The sequence below is a fragment of the Phyllopteryx taeniolatus genome, chromosome 1, assembly GCF_024500385.1.
Source record: "Phyllopteryx taeniolatus isolate TA_2022b chromosome 1, UOR_Ptae_1.2, whole genome shotgun sequence".
NCBI lineage: Eukaryota > Metazoa > Chordata > Actinopteri > Syngnathiformes > Syngnathidae > Phyllopteryx > Phyllopteryx taeniolatus.
This window is the reverse complement of record NC_084502.1, coordinates 31176041-31194531: the sequence shown is the minus strand read 5'-3', so window position 1 is coordinate 31194531 and position 18491 is coordinate 31176041. Positions and strand designations below refer to the sequence as shown.

At 40.5% G+C, this 18491-nt stretch overlaps 1 protein-coding gene across 6 annotated transcripts in view; it reads left to right on the top strand.

The window, feature by feature from the left end:
- The window catches only part of elk1 (ETS transcription factor ELK1), a 48264-nt gene that overhangs the window by 27849 nt on the left and 1924 nt on the right, over nucleotides 1-18491 (top strand). For 3 of the 6 annotated variants that reach the window (XM_061788756.1, XM_061788714.1, XM_061788722.1), the window contains 4 exons: nucleotides 3183-3301; nucleotides 6099-6182; nucleotides 6263-6364; nucleotides 13034-15498. In XM_061788756.1, coding sequence (XP_061644740.1) covers nucleotides 3183-3301; nucleotides 6099-6182; nucleotides 6263-6364; nucleotides 13034-13132 — 404 coding nt within the window. In that variant the 3' untranslated portion in view covers nucleotides 13133-15498. Of the gene's footprint in view, nucleotides 1-3182; nucleotides 3302-6098; nucleotides 6183-6262; nucleotides 6365-9779; nucleotides 9832-9919; nucleotides 10586-13033; nucleotides 15499-18491 lie in introns of those variants that run through there. The other 3 variants (XM_061788739.1, XM_061788748.1, XM_061788731.1) reach the window with 3 other exon arrangements.

Below are 18491 nucleotides of genomic sequence, written 5' to 3'. Positions count from 1 at the left end.
ACTATGAAAACAAAGTCACCGGGAATGGACGGGAGTGGAAACCATGATGGCGGGAGTTGACAGGAGTGGAAACCATGACTGGAGTGAAACTAGTTGTATTTTATCAAAATTATATTTTAACATTTTCTCTCAGCATTGAGGTGAACCTTGCTAAACTAAGGGACTAATACAGCTTTTGTTACTAAACTTATGTTTTGTTTCTTAATCATTCTGGTAATTAAATGTATTTCTTACTGTGACTAATGCCTAGATCAGACTACAGGATTTTAGCCCTGATATTGGCCCGATTAGCTATCATGGGGGATTTCCCAAATCGGGCCCGACATATTTTGTCGGGAACGACGGAAATGGATATAATCCATGACCAGCAATTTGGCCCTACGATAGCCTTACGATGCCAAAATGAAAAGTCTAGCATGTTAGATTTTTTTTTTTTTTTTTTTTTTGCGGCTATCTTCCATGTAGTGTGACATACTAACGACAACTCTCTGATAGCGCACCTTGACGTCGACCAATAGGATTGCATATTGTGACTGGTGCTTTGCATCCCGTGCTTGCTGTTGTCTATATACTTGGTCGCTGTTTTCAGCATTTATCCGCACACACGAACCAATGTTTACAGAAGCTTTAGAGAATGATTCGACAGAACGCCGGTTTGTTTATGTACAAACCTTAGTGCTAGCACTAGCTTGCTAGGCTTCATAACATAACGTTGCCTGCTTGCGTGCCTTATTGTATTAAACGTACGTGAACATACCTCAAGCTTTTCCCGAGCACTGGTGATACCATGCGTTCCCTCTTTTTGTTATTTTTTTCCCCTGAACACAATACAATACATTGGAACGATCCATTGTTGTTATCGGCACCATGGTAACGGATGTATCCGATCGTGTTGACCGGGGACACGTTTTCTGGTTGCGCCGCTCCGAAAGTATTTGATTTGACAAGATAAAGGCCCAGTGATCGTAAAAGACGGGATACGGTGCTATCGGAATAAATGTCATGTAGTGTTGCCCCTGTCTGCCCGAGATACGGCAAGATTTTATGGCAGTAGTGTGACAGTGCAATCGTGAAAAACCAAATTTGTGTTGCAGTTTGATTCAGGCATAAGGCAGACGTACTGCAAATTTTATAACGAGGAAGAAAAAGGGAGCAGGATTGACTGGGAATAAAAAAAACAAAAGAGGGGGGGAGTGGGATTCTGTAAAAGTTTGGCTCGGAATTGGGCTCACTCTGTGGGATTGGGTGAGATTTTTTTTTTTTTTTTTTTTTGGATTTGGGCAGGATTTATATTTATTTATTTTTTTTAAACAATCTGGACTGGGAGGGAGTAGGAGCAATCTCTTTGGGAGTGGAAGGGAGGAGTATTTTTTTTTTCTTTTTTAAACAATCACTGGGGATACGGTGCGGGAGTCAAAATCCACCCCCATGTCAGCCTCTCTGGTCAATGCATACGTACGGTGCATTTTTTCTAAATCAAATCAAATGTAAGCCATTTGTTTTTCAGTAATGTTGGAAGTCCCAAAAACATGCATGGTAGGTTAATTGAAAACTCTAAATTGCCCGTAGGTGTGAATCTGAGTGCGAATGGTTGTTTGTTTGTATGTGCCCTGCGATTGGCTGGCAACCAGTTCAGGGTGTACACCGCCTCCTGCCCGATGATAGCTGGGATAGGCTCCAGCACGCCCGCGACCCTAGTGAGGAGAAGCGGCTCAGAAAATGGATGGATGGATGGATATTTCAAAGCTTTATGGACCTCCCCACACTCCTATTAAACTTTCCCATACTGTTATAAACGTTTAGTGTAAGGGCTTGGGCTTGCACATATTTTCGGAATCAGTTGTTCTACCTGTCATCCAATTTGAGTAATCTCATAAAATTTTATTTTGCACAATCGCAGTATAAGCATATAAGGCATAGAATAACAATCACCTTTTATTGTCATGAACATGCATGCATGCACACGAAATTTGTTCTTTGCATTTTACCCATCACAGTGAACACATACACATGTTAGTGGAACACACTGGAGCAGGGCGCAGCTGAAGCGCCCGGGGAGCATTTCAGGGTATCAAGTGTCTTGCTCAAGGACACCACAGCCGTGAGTCCGGGAGATGTTGGCGGATGGTCCAGTCGGGGTCTTTAACCTAGGTCCCCCACGGTGGCAGGCGATGATCTTAACCATTGGGCCACAGCTATAAGGTGGTGGTATTATGTTTCTCTACCTGTGGTCGCCATCCTCATGTTCTGCACTGTAGTATCTGTGACTTTGAATGTGTGTGGTTTATAAGGCGGGGCCTGACCAGGCCTGTTGAGTGATATCGGAGTTGGCGAATGAGAGTGTAGAGTTCAGGATAGCGGGTGGCTGTTTACTGGCTGTTATCCAGTCTTCATGTTGCCTTTGGGTGCCAGTTGCCCCTGTGCAGCTAGTGTATGAATGTGCTTGTGCGTGTTTAGTTTTTGTAACCATTTGTTCAATAAAGCGATTGAAAGTGCACCAGTGGCTGTTCATCCTTGACCATCTGTGGAAGGAATACAATTCGTTACGATAGGCTATATTAAATTAGCTAACTTGGTTTTTTGTAGACATGCAGTTGTGTAAGCCAATTCTGCTTTGCCATACACGCACTTAATCTCCTTTTTATTTTTTTATTTTTTTTTGAAGTGTGAAATGATCCCAAACTTTGGACATTCTGTCTTCTACGGACTCGTTCCTCCTGGTTTACATTTATTTCTACGCGAGTCTGGAATGCCATTAATCCGTGTGGATAAATGATCACTGCTAAATCTCGCAATATAGCGAAAAATCTGTGATATAAAATTAGATGTGTACAATTTTAAAATCTACAATACAGTGAGACCCTGAAAATTAAATGCAGTATGGCTAGGAACGACTTCAAGTCCTCTGGGATTATGTTACTGTTATGTTATTTTATTTTTATTTTTTTTCCCAAAAATCTGATTTCTGGTTTTAATTGCTGACATTATTCAAAACAAGTTTTGCTTTTTTCCCCTCTGGAATGGACTTTATTTCTCCTGATCATCAAAAAAGATTTGAAACAAAAGCAAGTTTTATTCAAGCATTCAAGCATTTACTCGTGTCAATTTCCACAGAAATGGTAGAAATATATATATATATATTTTTTTTTTACAAATTTTGTGTTTGTTTGTTTGTTTTGTAGGCTCATCAGTTACCGCGGTGACATCATCGATCTCTGCTCCAGACGTGATTGCTCCCAAACCAAAGAAGCCTCGAGGCTTGGAGCTGCCCTCCCAACCCCCAGGCCTCTCCCTGGATAAGGTAATAACTAGGCTTTACACGATCAGGATTTTTGGGGCCGATCACCGATCAGCGAGTTTAAAAAAAAACGATCACCGATTCGATCACATGATGGAGGAATTTGTCGATTTAAATTACCTGTTCATCTACTGTATATACTTGTGTACTTAATTGCTCAAAAACAATTATATTTACAATAAATAATGTACAAACCCAATTCCAATAAAGTTGGGACGATGTGTTAAACATAAATAAAAACAGAATACAATGATTTGCAAATCATGTTCAACTTATATTTAATTGAATACACTACAAAGACGATATTTAAAGTTCAAACTGATGAACATTTGTTTTTAGCAAATAATCATTAACTTAGAATTTTATGGTTGCAACACATTCCAAAAAAAGCTGGGACAGGGACATGTTTACCACTGTGTTACATCACCTTTTCTTTTAACAACATTCAATAAACGTTGGGGAACTGAGGACACTAATTGTTGAAGCTTTGTAGGTGGAATTCTTTCCCATTATTGCTTGATGTACAGCTTCAGCTGTTCAACAGTCCGGGGTCTCCGTTGTCGTATTTTACGCTTCATAATGCACCACACATTTTCAATGGGAGACAGGTCTGGGCTGCAGACAGCCCGGTCTAGTACCCGCACTCTTATACTACAAAGCCACGCTGTTGTAACACATGCAGAATGTGGTTTGATATTGTCTTGCTGAAATAAGCAGGGGCGTCCATGAAAAAGACGTTCCTTGGATGGCAGCATATGTTTCTCCAAAACCTGTAAGTACCTTTCAGCATTAATGGTGCCTTCACAGATGTGTAAGTTACCCATACCATTGGCACTAACACAGCCCCATACCATCACAGATGTCCATAACAGTCCAGATGGTTCTTTTCCTCTTTGGCCCGGAGGACACGACGTCCACAATTTACAAAAACAATTTGAAATGTGGACTCGTCGGACCACAGAACACTTTTCCACATTTCATCAGTCCATCTTCGATGAACTCGAGCCCAGAGAAGCCGGCGGCGTTTCTGGGTGTTGTTGATAAATGGCTTTTGCTTTGTATAGTAGTTTCAAGTTGCATTTACGGATGTAGCGCCGAACCTTATTTACTGACATTGGTTTTCTGAAGTGTTCCTTAGCCCATGTGGTGATATCCTTTTATACATTGATGTCGGTTTTTGATGCAGTGCCGCCTGAGGGATCGAAGTTCACGGACATTCAATGTTGGTTTCCGGCCTTGTCGCTTACATGCAGTGATTTCTCCAGATTCTCTGAACCTCTTGATGATATTACGGACCATAGATGATGAAATCCCTAAATTCCTTGCAATTGTACGTTGAGGAACATTGTCCTTAAACTGTTTGACAATTTTCTCACGCACTTGTTCACGAAGAGGTGAACCTCGCCCCATCTTTGCTTGTGAATGACTGAGCAATTCAGGGAAGCTCCTTGTATACCCAATCATGGCACCCACCTTTTCCCAATTAGCCTGTTCACCTGTGGGATGTTCCAAACAGGTGTTTGATGAGCATTCCTCAACTTTCTCAGTCTTTTTTGCCACCTGTCCCAGCTTTTTTGGAACGTGTTGCAGCCATAAAATTCTAAGTTAATGATTATTTGCTAGAAACAATTAAGTTGATCAGTTTGAACATTAAATATCTTGTCTTTGTAGTGTATTCAATTAAATATAGGTTGAACATGATTTGCAAATCATTGTATTCTGTTTTTATTTGTTTTACACAACGTCCCAACTTCATTGGAATTGGGGTTGTATCTTTATTCATCTATTTATGCCATAGTGGTCTTCTATTAGATGGCAGGAAGTAAATACAGTAATTAATGTGTCCACTTTTTGTGACATTTTTGTTTGTTGGTGTGACGTGAAATTTTTCAATTGTAAAATATGTTCCTTGGCTCCATAAAGGTTGGAAACTACTGCTCTAGTCAGGTCATGTATTCTAATCAGTCAGGTCAAACCAACATTACAACATGACAGAAATAATGAGTACTAACGTACTGTAATTAAATTACTTTATTTTTAATTAAATTACTTCACCCACACCGAAACTTTTAGAGCATGGTTCGACAGAATGGCGGCATGTTTACATCCAACTAACTGTTGACCGCTTGCGAGCCGTATCGTATTAAATGTACGTCTTAAACGAACATCCTCTCCTGAGCACCGGTTATCGCCAACACACGTTTTTTTCCCCATTTTGTTCTTACAAACACACGGCACGATCCATAATTGTTGTCACCGCCATGGTAACGAGTGTATCCGGTCGCGTTTGCATTGACACGATGAAACCCAGTGATCGTAAAAAACGGGATGCGGTGGTATCTGAATATAGGATTTTATTGCAGTAGTCTGCCATAGTGCAATCGTGAAAGGGCAAATTTGTCTTGTAGTCTGATCCGGGCATTACGTGTTGTCTGTCTCAGACGTGTTGTCTCTTCCACACCGCCGACATGTTTTTGTTTTTTTTTAATAACTTTATTAGCTGTCAGATATTTACAGGACTACGCCAAAAGGCACGTGACAAGGCTAAAAATAAACTAGCTTTTGGATTCAAATATACTGCGGACGATGGCGACGCGGAGTAAATGTCTTTTGCGTAGCCATTGATCGGATCGGCGAATTATGACATTAAAGCCGATCAGCCCATCAGCATAAAATGCGAATTATCGGCCGATACTGATAAGGGCGATAAAATCGGTGTAAAGTGTAGTAATAACACACTCATCGGTTTTGGCGACAATGCTACGCTCGTGACATCCCTTCCTGTTTTTATCTCCGGCAGGTCAACGCCGCCGTCAACAGTTTGCTGGCGCCCAGCTCGGCCACCAACACGCTGACGCCCACCGTCATCACTTCGCATGCTCTGGTAAGCCAACACTTTCCCAGAGTGACACCATGCTAACATGTCGCACACGACACTGACCCACTGACGTGTTTGTCCTCCAGACTCCCGTCCTGTTGACCCCAAGTCCACTTCCCTCCACCATCCACTTCTGGAGCACGCTCAGTCCCATCGCGCCTCGCTCGCCCGCCAAGCTTTCCTTCCAGGTAACTCGCCATTTCCTCTCCTCTCAGGAAAATGAAGCTGCTTAAAAATATCCTCGCTATTGGCAGTGGTTAGGGACCAAGACTCGCCAAGACAAAAGACGCCTCCTCCCCAAATCACTTTTATATTTGCCTATATGAATAGTTTAAACCACAGGTGTCAACCTCAAGATCTGGCCCACCATATTGTTTTTGTGGTGCACTAAAGCAAATTACCAAGATTCCTATTCTTCATTTTGACCAGTTTTACAAGCATTACATTTCACCAACTCCCTTCTTAACTCAAATTGGACAATAGTTTAATACTAAAATATTTTCTTGTCACCATTTTCCGCAACCTCTGATTTCAAATTACTGTTCAAAATATATATAATAATAATCAAATAAAGGGGCAGTTGTGGACATCTAATACTATTATACTGTCCATACAGTGGTGCCTTGGCTTACGAATTTAATTAATTCCGTAACTCAAATTACTCATATCTCAAATCAGCATCGTTTTTTTTGAGCCGCAAAATGCCCATTTTAACTAGCAAACTGTGATGTAAGACCGCTTAATTCAAGTCTTGCATCGGCTAGTTATAATAGTATTGCTCCATGTCGCTTGGGAGAAGCCACCACACAACCAGGGTTGGGTACTCGAAGACCTCCGTTGCCAGGGCGAGGACAAGCCGCCGCCGACTCAGCAGGCTCAGAGGACGGCTGATTCAGCGTCTCGATCTTGCTACAGGGCAAGCCAGCTGAGGAGGCGTGATTTCTTTTTACTCTCGCAACTTGCAAACGGAAGTGGAGCAGGAAAGGTGTGGGGAGAGAATAGTCTCAAAATTATTTACACAAGTATACACTCCCCTCCAACAGTATTGGAACGGCGAGGTTAATTCCTTTGTTTTTGTTGTATACTGAAGACATTTGGGTTTCAGATCAAAAGATGAATATGAGACAAAAGTTCAGGTGTTTACATCTAGATGTGTTAAACAACTCAGGACAGAACCCCTTTTGTTTTAAGCCTCCCACTCTTCAAGTGAGCAAAGGTATTGGAACAGACATTATTAAATCAACTTAGTGACTAACATTTAATATTTGGTCGCATAACCCTTACTTCCAATAACTGCATCAAGCCTGCGACCCATTGACTTCACTATACTGTATTATACTATACTATATTCTTCATTTGAAATGCTTTTCCAGGCCTTTACTGCAGCCTCTTTCAGTTCTTGTTTGTTTCTGGGGGTTTCTCCCTTCAGTCTCTTCTTCAGGAGGTAAAATGCATGGTCTATTGGGTACACTTTTTCCCCCTGATGAAATCCTTTGTTGTGTTGGCAGTGTGTTTTGTGCCATTGTCTTATTGCATGATGAAGCTTCTCCTGATTAGTTTGGATGCATTTTTCTGTAAATTGCCAGACAATATGGTTTTGTAGACTTCAGAATTCATTCTGCTGCTACCATCATGAGTTACATCATCAACAAAGACTAGTGAGTCCGTTCGAGAAGCAACCATGCAAGCCCAATCATGACATTATCTCCACCATGCTTCACAGATGAGCTCGTGTGTTTTTGATCATAAGCAGAACATTTCTTTCTCCATACTTTGGCCTTTCCATCACTTTGGTAGGGGTTAATCTTAGTCTCATCAGTCCATAAAACTTTGTTCCAAAACATTTGTGGCTCATCTCTGTACTTCTTTGCAAAATCCAACCTGGGCTTCCGATTCTTTTTGCTGATGAGTGGTTTGCATCTCATGGTATAGCCTGTATATTTCTTCTCTCAAAGTCTTATTCAAACAGCGGGTTGTAATACCTTCACCCCTGCCCTGTGGAGGTTGGCATTGATGTCATTGACTGTTGTCTTTGGGTGTTTCTTCACAGCTCTCACAATGTTTCTGTCATCAACTGCTGTTGATACCCTTGGCCGACCTGTTCGATGTCTGTTACTCAGTACACCAGAAGTTTCTTTTCTTTTTCAGGACATTCCAAATTGTTATATTGGCTCTGCCCAATGTTTGTGCAGTAGCTCTGCTCGATTTTCCCTCTTCTGTCAGCTTCAATATGGTTCGCTTTTCTCCCATAGACACACTCTCTGGTCTTCATGTTTTCTGAACAACAAATGCAGTTTTGTCAGGTGAAACCCAAAGCCAAAAACAAGCACTATCTAATGTTTAAGCAGTCAATCTAAAAGGCAACACCTGAGCAACTAGAAACACCCATCAGTCACGTTCTAATACTTTTGCTCACTTGAAAAGTGGGTGGTTTAAAAAAAAAAAAAAGTTCTCTGGCATGAGTTGTTTAACTCTTATAGATGTAAATACCATGAGGAAAATCTGCAATTCTAAACTTTTGCCTCATATTCATCTTTTGATCTGAAACTCAAATATCTTCAGTATACAACAAAAACAAAGGAATCAACATTGCCGTTCCAATAATTTTGGAGGGGACTGTATCTGCGAGGTAAGCTTTTCATATCCACAGGTATATCCGTGATTTACACATGTTTTTCAAATCCACGATTTAGTGTTTTTTAGTTGTATGTACATTTATCATGAGTTATCATTTGTAAATATTCAATTCTGTGACGTCATTGATTGTCTCCATAAAAGACATTTACTCCACGTGGCCGTCGTATATAGACCCATTCCAAAAAGTTAGACTATCATGGAAAAGTTTATTTATTTCCATAATTCCATTGAAAATATTAAACCTCCATAGATTATAGATTCAGGGCCCACAATTTAAACAATTTCAAGTATTTATTTGTTTATTTTTACATAATTTGGGCTTCAAGCTCATAAAACCCACGAAATTTTTCTGGGGGAAAATTTGAATACTGTGCAGGCCATAAATAAATTTTGCAGGCCATAAATGTTTTAAACTAAGTGTCACACACTAATCACCTACTAAAATCAAGGGACCTGCACAGGTTTCCCCTAAATTGCTTCAGTTTGTTTCAATTGTCTCAGTTGGGTTCAATATGGGGATGACTGCAGACTTGAACTCTGGCCAGAAGAACATCATTGATACCTCCATAGGATGGGTAAGCCACAAAGGTAGCTAAGGAGGCTGGAGAGCGCTGCAAGCATCCATCCATCCATCCATTTTCTGAGCCGCTTATCCTCACAAGGGTCGCGGGAGTGCTGGAGCCTATCCCAGCTATCATCGGGCAGGAGACGGGGTACACCCTGAACTGGTTGCCAGCCAATCGCAGGGCACATATAAACAAAGAACCATATCAAAGCACCACATTCAGACGCATTCGAGAGATGGGCTACAACTGTCGGTTCCTCGGGTTAAGCCGCTTCTGAGCCTGAGCCAGCATAGGAAGGGTTTCAACTGGGCCAAGGAGACGAAGGACTTGACTGTTGGCCAGTGGTCCAAGGTCCTCTTTTCCGATGAAAGTAAAGTGTGCCTTTCATTCTGGAATCAAGGTCCAAGGATTTGGAGGAAGACGGGTGAAGAACAGAATCCACGCTGCTTGAGGTCAATTGTGAAATATCCGCAGTCAGTCATGATTTGAGTTTCAATGTCCATTGCAGGTGTTGGTAAACTCTGCTTTCTTAAATCCAAGGCCACCGCAACAGTCTACTAGAATCTTTTAGAGGACTTCATGATTCCTTCTGCTGAGGATCTTTATGGAGATGGCAGATTTCATCTTCCAGCAGTACCTGGCCCCTGCCCATACCGCCAGAAGCACCAAAACCTGGTTTGATGCCCATGCCATCACAGTGCTTTACTGGCGAGCCAACTCGCCGGCTCTAAAACCCATTGAGAATCCATGGGGTATTATCAAGAGGAAAATGAGGGGCACCAGACCCAAAAACAAAAGAAGAACTGACAGCAAGCATCAAGCAAATCTGGGCTTCCATAACTCCCAGGCAATCCCACAGACTGATTTCCTCAATGCCACGGCGCATCGAGGCAGTGATTAAAGCAAAGGGATTCCCAACCAAGTATTGAAGGTTAACATATCATTTTGAAAGTACCATATTTTGATTGATTTAATTTGACCCTAATTTTTATTTTATTTTTTCTACAAAAACTGAAGTAAATGGTGATTTCTCCACAGTATTCACATTTTTTTAACTCTTGATTTCATGGGTTTTCTGAGCTGGAAGCCCAAATTGTGTAAAAATAAACAAATATTTGAAATTGTTTAAATTGTGGGTTCTGAATCTATGAAAGTTTAACATTTTGAATGAAATAATGGAAATAAATTAACTTTTTCATGAAATTATTTTTTTTTGGAAAGTGTCTGTGCTGTATATTTGAATCCAAAAGCTAGTTTATTTTTAGCCTTGTCGCGTTTCTTTTGACATCATTTATGATCTCTGGGGTTTGTGAAATCAAACGCGACCGGATACACTCGGTACCACGGCAACAACAATGGATCGCACGTGTATTGTGTTGGTAAAAAAAAGAACAAAATAGGGAAAAATGTGTGGTGGTCACCGGTGCTCGGGTGAAGACGTTCGTTCAAAGATTGCTTGATGTACAGTATGCCCACGTACTTTTAATATGATACAGCTCACAAGCAGCCAACAAAACGTTATGTAGCCTAGCAAGCTAGTGTTAGCACTAATGGTTGTACGTAAACATGCTGGCATTATGTTTAATCATCCTCTTAACGTTTCGGTGTGTGTGAAGTAATTACAATAAAGTAATTTAATTACAGTAAGTTAGCCTCCATTATATCTGTCATGTTGTAATGTTGATTTAACCTGACTGATTAGAATACATGACCTGACTAGAGAATATTTTTGAATATTTACCGGTATACAGTACACAAGTATATACAGTTAATGAACAAGTCATTTAAATAGACACACTGCTCAATCTTGTGATTTGATCGGTTATCGTTTTTGTAAACTCGCTGATCAGTGATCGGCCCCAAAAATCCTGATCGTGTAAAGCCTGCTGTAAACCATTTAGTTTAAATTTTCTAATGTTGTAAGATGAGTTTGAAATTATACTGAAGTTTTTTCGAATCATAGTTTGTGATATATTTTCGGTTTAAACTAGATTTGCACAATAATTATCGACCGATAACTATCGGTCCGATATTGGGACACAATGACGTCACACGGATCGATCTGCTACCTAAAAAAACTGGACCGATAACAAGGCCCGTATCATTCATTGCCGCACTGGTCGGCAGCGGCTGCTGTTGCATTGGCTTCTGACAGTCATGGATATTTTGATCAGAATTATTTGCCTAGAATACCAAAAACAGGCAATATCCCAAGTAATATTGCATATGATCGCCAGCACTTGCTGAAATTGCAATCATCCAGCCGACGAAGCAACGGACACACGTCACAACGTAAGCCAACAGAGGAGCAAGCGGGGGCGGCTTAATCGGGCTATCGGGGCGGACCTACGACACCAGAAATAGTCAATATCTGCAGTAAATTAGTATATGATCGCCAGCACTTGCTGCAAGCGGAGGCAGCTTTGTCAGACATGGAAACGCAGTTGTCGGAGTAGACTAAGCAAACGAGGTAAGCCAATACACAGCGCCGCTCGTATTCCTCTTTTTCTCCATAAGTAGGGGCTCACCTCTCCAGCTTGCCTTCAATTTAGGGGTCTTTAGCCTGAAAGTCGTTGAAGACCCCTGATGCAAACCATTAAAAAAATATACCATCGGTAATCAGTATCGGTTTGAAGAAGTAGCAAGTTATTGGTATCTGTGGCAAAAAACAGGTATCATGCATCCGTAGTTTACTTTTAATATAGGCCAGTGGTTTCTAACCTCGATTGAGCCGAGGCACATGTTTCAGACTGCACACCACGAAACAAAAATGTCACAATAAAGTGGATACACAGGTTGCTTATGTATGTACCTTCGGCCATCTAGTGGAAGAGCATTTAATTGATGTCACTAAATTAGACATTTTTATGGACCAATTAAATGTTATAATTTCCCGGCACAGTGGTCCGAAATCACTGACACAAGCAATTATTTTAAAAATTTGGGGGGCGTGTGTGGGATTAATTACTCACGTTTTTGTTGTTGTTGTTTTGGTGCCCATTACTGTGTGACCTTTTTTCAGTAATATGACAATTTTTTTCTGAAATCTATAACTTTAAAACTTTATCCAATAATATGACTTTTTTAAAACTATAGTTATGCTATGTTTTCAGAAACACACCTTTTTCTTATATACATGCCTTTTTCTGAAATACAGTGGACCCCCGCTATTCGCAGGGGACTGCGAATTGTGAAAATGTGTTATAATTGACGCTCCCTAATAATTGCCATGGAAAAAAAAAACCTGAAAAAGATATGATTAAGTGGGGGATCAGGTAAAAAACAAAAAAACGCAGATAAGTGGGGGTTTCTGCAAATAAGAGGATTCTGAAAATAAATTTTGTAAATAGTTGAATTTGCTAATGCCAAACCAACTATGCGGGGCTCCACTGTAAACGCCTTTTTTGGGGATTATTTTTTTCTCCCTCAAAAATATCCCCCCAAAAAAATTTCCCAACTGCTGTTCACTGGCAAATTGGCGGCCATATTAGAGCATTACAGAAAGTGAAAAAAAGTACATGGATAGGTGCATATAGAAGAGTTTTTTTCAGCCAACATTCTTAGTTCTGCAGTAAAATTTGCGAGTGGGTGAATTTGCGAATGGCGATTCGCAAACTGGCTAGAGTTGACCGTAAATGTCTGTGTCTCCTCCAGTTCCCGACGAACGGCAGTAACCAGATCCACATCCCGGCACTGAGTGTTGATGGTCTGTCCACCCCCGTAGTTCTGTCCCCCGGTCCCCAGAAGCCCTGAACGTTGTTAGCACATCACAAGGCTGCCCTGTTATTTTGCGCCACGTCCCAAGATGGCAACGTCGCCGTCATCCGTCGCGATGTGTGCGCTCTCCAGTTGGAGTGACCAACAGGAGGACACTGGATTGTTTCCTGTTTGTGAAGAAGAGGAGGAAAATATTTTTTTCCCTGGAGAGCTCAAGCTACTCCTCATTAATATTCATGAGGAGGAGGTTTTCTTTTCTACTTATTTATTCCGTGCGAGGTGACATATTTTACCAACCGTTGACGCTCAATCACTCTGCTTGATCTTTTTTTTGGGGGGGGGGGGGGGTCCCCCAGAGTGCTGCTACTGGGCACCAGGATGTGATGATCATGACAATGATGGCCATATTTTCTTATTTAAAGAAATGTTTTGTTTTGGAGACGCAAACATTCCTCAAAAGGACGCCGGGGTCTTGTCAGGGCATGCCTGGCTTCATTCCATCTGCAGGCTTGCTTGTTGAGCGTCCCCACTGGAGGACGCCTGCTGCTGCACCTTAACGCCACGGTGTCTTTGTTTACTGGACAACAATATTCTGACACGCACTGACCCGCCCCCCCAAAAGGGTTGAACGTGACTGTTGGTGCGTCTGTGTTGTCCTTGAACGCATCACAGAGGACAGAAGAACACGAAGAGATTGTTTATTTTGATGCTCGCATGGTCACCATGGCAACCCGACATTGACCGTTGTTTCGATATACCCACATGCTACACGCAGTTAGACCATTTTGGACCCTGAGTGACATGTTGACTGTTTTTCGGCCTTTTGGGCAGAGGGGTTAGTAAATAAACCCATGGGCATTGAACCCTAAGGCCAATCCACATAGGACGATTTGATGAAAAAAATTTTAAAGCTTCCAAATAAGCGGTGGGCAAAGTATGCCAGCGGGCCACATACGGCTAATCAGTTCTTCAAGCAGACCCACTGAGCATTTACATTATCTAGAGTCCTGTTATATTTGTTGCATTCATTTAGCAGTTTTTTTTCCTCCTAAAATTGGTTAATTGAAATGTATTAATTATTTTTCATTTCTTTAAATAATTTAATACAAAATAATTGTATTTTTATCAAAAGTGGTTGAGAATTTAAGTAACAATAAAATAAAAATGTTGAAATTATTTTACTAAAATACTGTTTACCTAATTACAAAAATATTAGTAAACTAAACATGTTTTACTAAACTACTGGTTAATTATAATTGACTCACTTATGAATAATAGTTAAAAATAGCATGAATTATTTACAATTTTAATTTTTTTTGTACCTAATCTACCCCATCTGTTCGTTTTCAAAATCAAAGGCAAAAATGTTTGCTCACCTTTGCTCGAAAGCTCGTGCATCCTCGTCACAAAAATTAAGCCGCCAAAGATGTCCAATTAGAGCCAAGTGCAGTTTGCTCCCAGGAAGAAAAAAAAATCCCCAACTGTCAGCACGATGAGACGATGGTGTCATTTCCCAGTCTCTTGAACGCAGCACTATGGCATCGCGTACGACTGTTCTATTTTTCTAGTAGAGAGCCGCTGCTTTATTTTGTCTATTGAGGAGAACAAGAATACTAAAAAAAAAAAAGAGAGAGAAAGAAAACGCCTTAAAGTTGTTGCCAGCGACGCAGCAGGATGTGATGTTGGGAGTAATCTTTTTTTTCCCACAGTGGGCATGGCCCACACCAAGCCATTTATCGCGGAACGTTTTGGACGAACTTTTCCTTTCACCAGCAGAACAGGAAGAATGTTTTTATACTGACGACATCAGGATTGGCTATTTGGGTCTCATTAGCGCTAAGATGTGGGTGTTTCCTTGCGGGAGAGTGGGAGGCGGTGGCAGTGCTTCAGAAATTGATGTTTTCTCCAGTCTTCAATTTTCTGTACAAAGATGAACTTAAATGAGGTGTAGGTGCTGGGTGGTGTGGGGGTTTGGTGTATAACATTGACACAACCTTTGTCAAATCCTCTTTGGCACTGCCCTTCCTTGCCTGCCATTGACTGAGGAGTTTATTGATGTAAAAGGGGCAGGAGTTTATTTTTCTGAGACTTGTTATTCATATTTACTGGAAATATAAAGAAGACAAATTATTTTTATGGGTCGCGTTCTCCCCCTCGCGTGTTTGTTGATGTTGTGCAGATGTCTGTTTTTCTATGACATGTACACACACTCACACATACACATGCACTTATGGGGTAAAGTGTTATAAAAGTGTCCAATTCAAACTGCTGAGTCATCACTTTTGTATCCTTTCAGATTTGTATTTTCTTGCATATTTAGCACTTTTTAAATTTTGGGATCATAAAGACAATTTTAATATTAAACAAAAACATCCCAGTTAAATAAAAAGTTTCTAAATGTATTTTATTCACAGTGGAACCTCGATTTAACGGACTAATAGGGGCGGGGGGTTGTCCGTTACAGCCGATCATCTGTTATATTGAAGCAGGGATTTTCTTTTGTGTGTGTGTGGCCATATGCACCCATATTATTAGACAGCACAAAATTGTTTTGTACTTTTTTCGTAGCCTAAAATGCCCAGTATAGCACAGAGATATTATAAATAAATGTAAAAAAAAAAGCTTGAAAATGTTTGAATAGTTTAACATTTTATGCAAACCTACCACACTGGTGTGCTTGATGGTGACATTGTTGACATACTAATAGGCGAGTCAAACGGGTCGCTTTCATGAGCCGTGAGGAACACGTGTGCTAGTTGTATATATCAGGGGTGTCAAACTAATTTTTGTCACGGGCCATATTGTAGTTATGGTTTCCCTCAGAGGGCTGTTATGACTGTGAAACCACAAAAATCTTTATCGCCTCAACATATTTACACACGAAATTTATGAACTAGTTTTGGAATCAGAAATCAAGGGTAATGGGTTTTACAACTATTGTTCGTTTGGTAACACAAAAATGCTTGCAGTATCTCAACGTTATCATGAATGATATATGACTATTTGAAATTTCGGTGCAGATTTTAACTAGAATCATGGAAGTTGACATGATTTGCCTTCGCGGGCCACATAAAATCAAGTGGCGGGCTGGATCTGGCCCCCGGGCCTCGGGTTTGACACCAGTGACATAGATGAATGGCTTGACAAAAAACTTGCTGTACCAAAAATAGCATGTTCCAGACTCCAGAGACGTGTGTGTCATATCCCTCTTTAAGTTAACACTGTCTCCATGTGCGCGCTCTCTGCGCAGAGCACCATGTGACGATAGAACTTCTGCCATCATGGCTGCCACGTCAATGCATGGCCTGGAAATGTTGCCACATTCAACAAAAAAATAATTGAAATAGTAGCTGTCAGAAAATGTTAACATACTACAAGACCTCAACATCATGCCACGATCCAAATAAATTAAAAAACAAATGGAAAAAAATTAAATATGAGTCTCATTTAAAAGGTTAGCCATTTCCAAGGCTTTGAGTTTTTTTTCATAAATGGAGAAAATTGGGAGCAGTGGTGAATCTTCCCAGGAGTGTTTGACCAACCAAAATTACTCAGAAAGTGCTACACTGAGTCCTCCAGAAGGTTGCAAAGGAACCCTGAACGACATCCAAAAGAACTGCAGGCCTCACTGGCAGCAGGTCTGGTCATGACTCAACAATTAGAAGGATGTTGCTGTCGAGCAGAAAATGGGAGGGGTTTGCTCACTTTTGTGACATACTGTACATAACGTCATTAATGTCTAATGAAACTGCTGGCAGCAAAGCGAGCACACCCCTGAGTGAAAATGTCTAAATTGGGCCTAATTAGCCATTTTCCCTCCCTGGTGTCTTGTTAGTGGTTTAGGTTTTCAGGTGTGAAGTGGAAGCAGGTGCGTTAAATGTGGTCTTATTTCTCGCTCTCATTCTCTTCTATCTCTCTATCATGTCACTGGAAGTTCAATATGGCACAGAGATCTTTTGTTCTCCATGAAGATGGCCTCGGCCCGAGGTGTCAAATTCATTGTAGTTCGGGGACCACATTGCAGCCAAATTTGATGTCAAGTGGGACGAACCAGTAAAATCATAGCAATCCTAAATAGCAATCATTAATAAAAATCAAATTGGTGTTTTTCTCTGTTATAAGGCAAAAAAGATACGAGTACATTTGGAAAATCTAATCGATTATGAAATATTTAATGAAGTATCCAAAACTATAAAAACAACCAGATTTCTTAAAGGAGCTAAGGGATCGTAATGGTCCATACTTAAATAAGTTGATTTTATGTATATTTAGTTCAAGAAACTAAAAGTCATTTCCAATAATATCAATTGATTTTGGAGCAATTGGTAAATAATTACCATTAGAAAGCCCCTTTTTCATTGCCAAAATCAACACGACACCCCATGTGTTGGTGTGATGTCAGTGGCAGAACTGGAGACCAAATTCACTGCATAGTTAGTTAGTTCATCCTCACCCTGTACTATACTATAAAGTGGCAGTATTTAGTCAGATTTTATATATTTTCTCTGTCAGGCGGAATCCCCCACGTCCAAAATGTCAACTTTTCGGGAAATAAATAACGACAGCTTGCTTGAGTTTCCAAACACTGCTTTGTTCAAGTGGGTATTAAACCTTATTGCTATCATACGCTGTTGCAGTCTCACTTGATCAATAGCTAGCACCCCAAAATTATGTTCAATCGCTAATTTAATATGATGAAAAATCACTTATTATTATGTCAAAGATTAAAATGGCAAAAACACTGTGGCAGTTGCTAGACATCCTCATTCAGCCTTGTCAACCCAAGTAACCATATACTGTTGCTTTGCATTCTGAAATGAACAATAGCTATAGAACCACAAAATGGTGGTATTTAATATGCTGGTCATTGATTAAAATGGTACGAACACGTCGTGATGATCCAGCGTTGCAAATCAAAGTCCATGTCGTGCACATCAAAGTCGCGGTCAGCTGAGTCCCACGACCGTACAAAAATCCTTTAATCCTTTGTTAAGCATAATAGTGTTAAATAAACATTGCAGTCATACCTGTTTCTTTCATACGTCACTGTATGTCAATATTTGAAAAGTTTTATAAAACAAGCACTTATCTGTTAAGTATTTTTCATATTTTTTTAAGAAAACGGGGATGTATAGTTCAAAAACTTGTTTTGATAGAGAAAAACTGAGATCAGTTTTGGATTCCGTTCCCAAAAATTAGTCAAAAACAGCTGTCAGACCTAACTCAACAAAAATCGTGTTCCTCATTGTTATTAATGACGTTCAACCTGGACACGCAGGTCCAGTAGGGTGGAACACTGAAGACTATTAGCCTACCGCCACTCATCATAAGTGCACACAAACAGTCTCTCCAGCGTGTCCTGGGTCATCATGGGGTCTCCTCCTGGTGGGACATG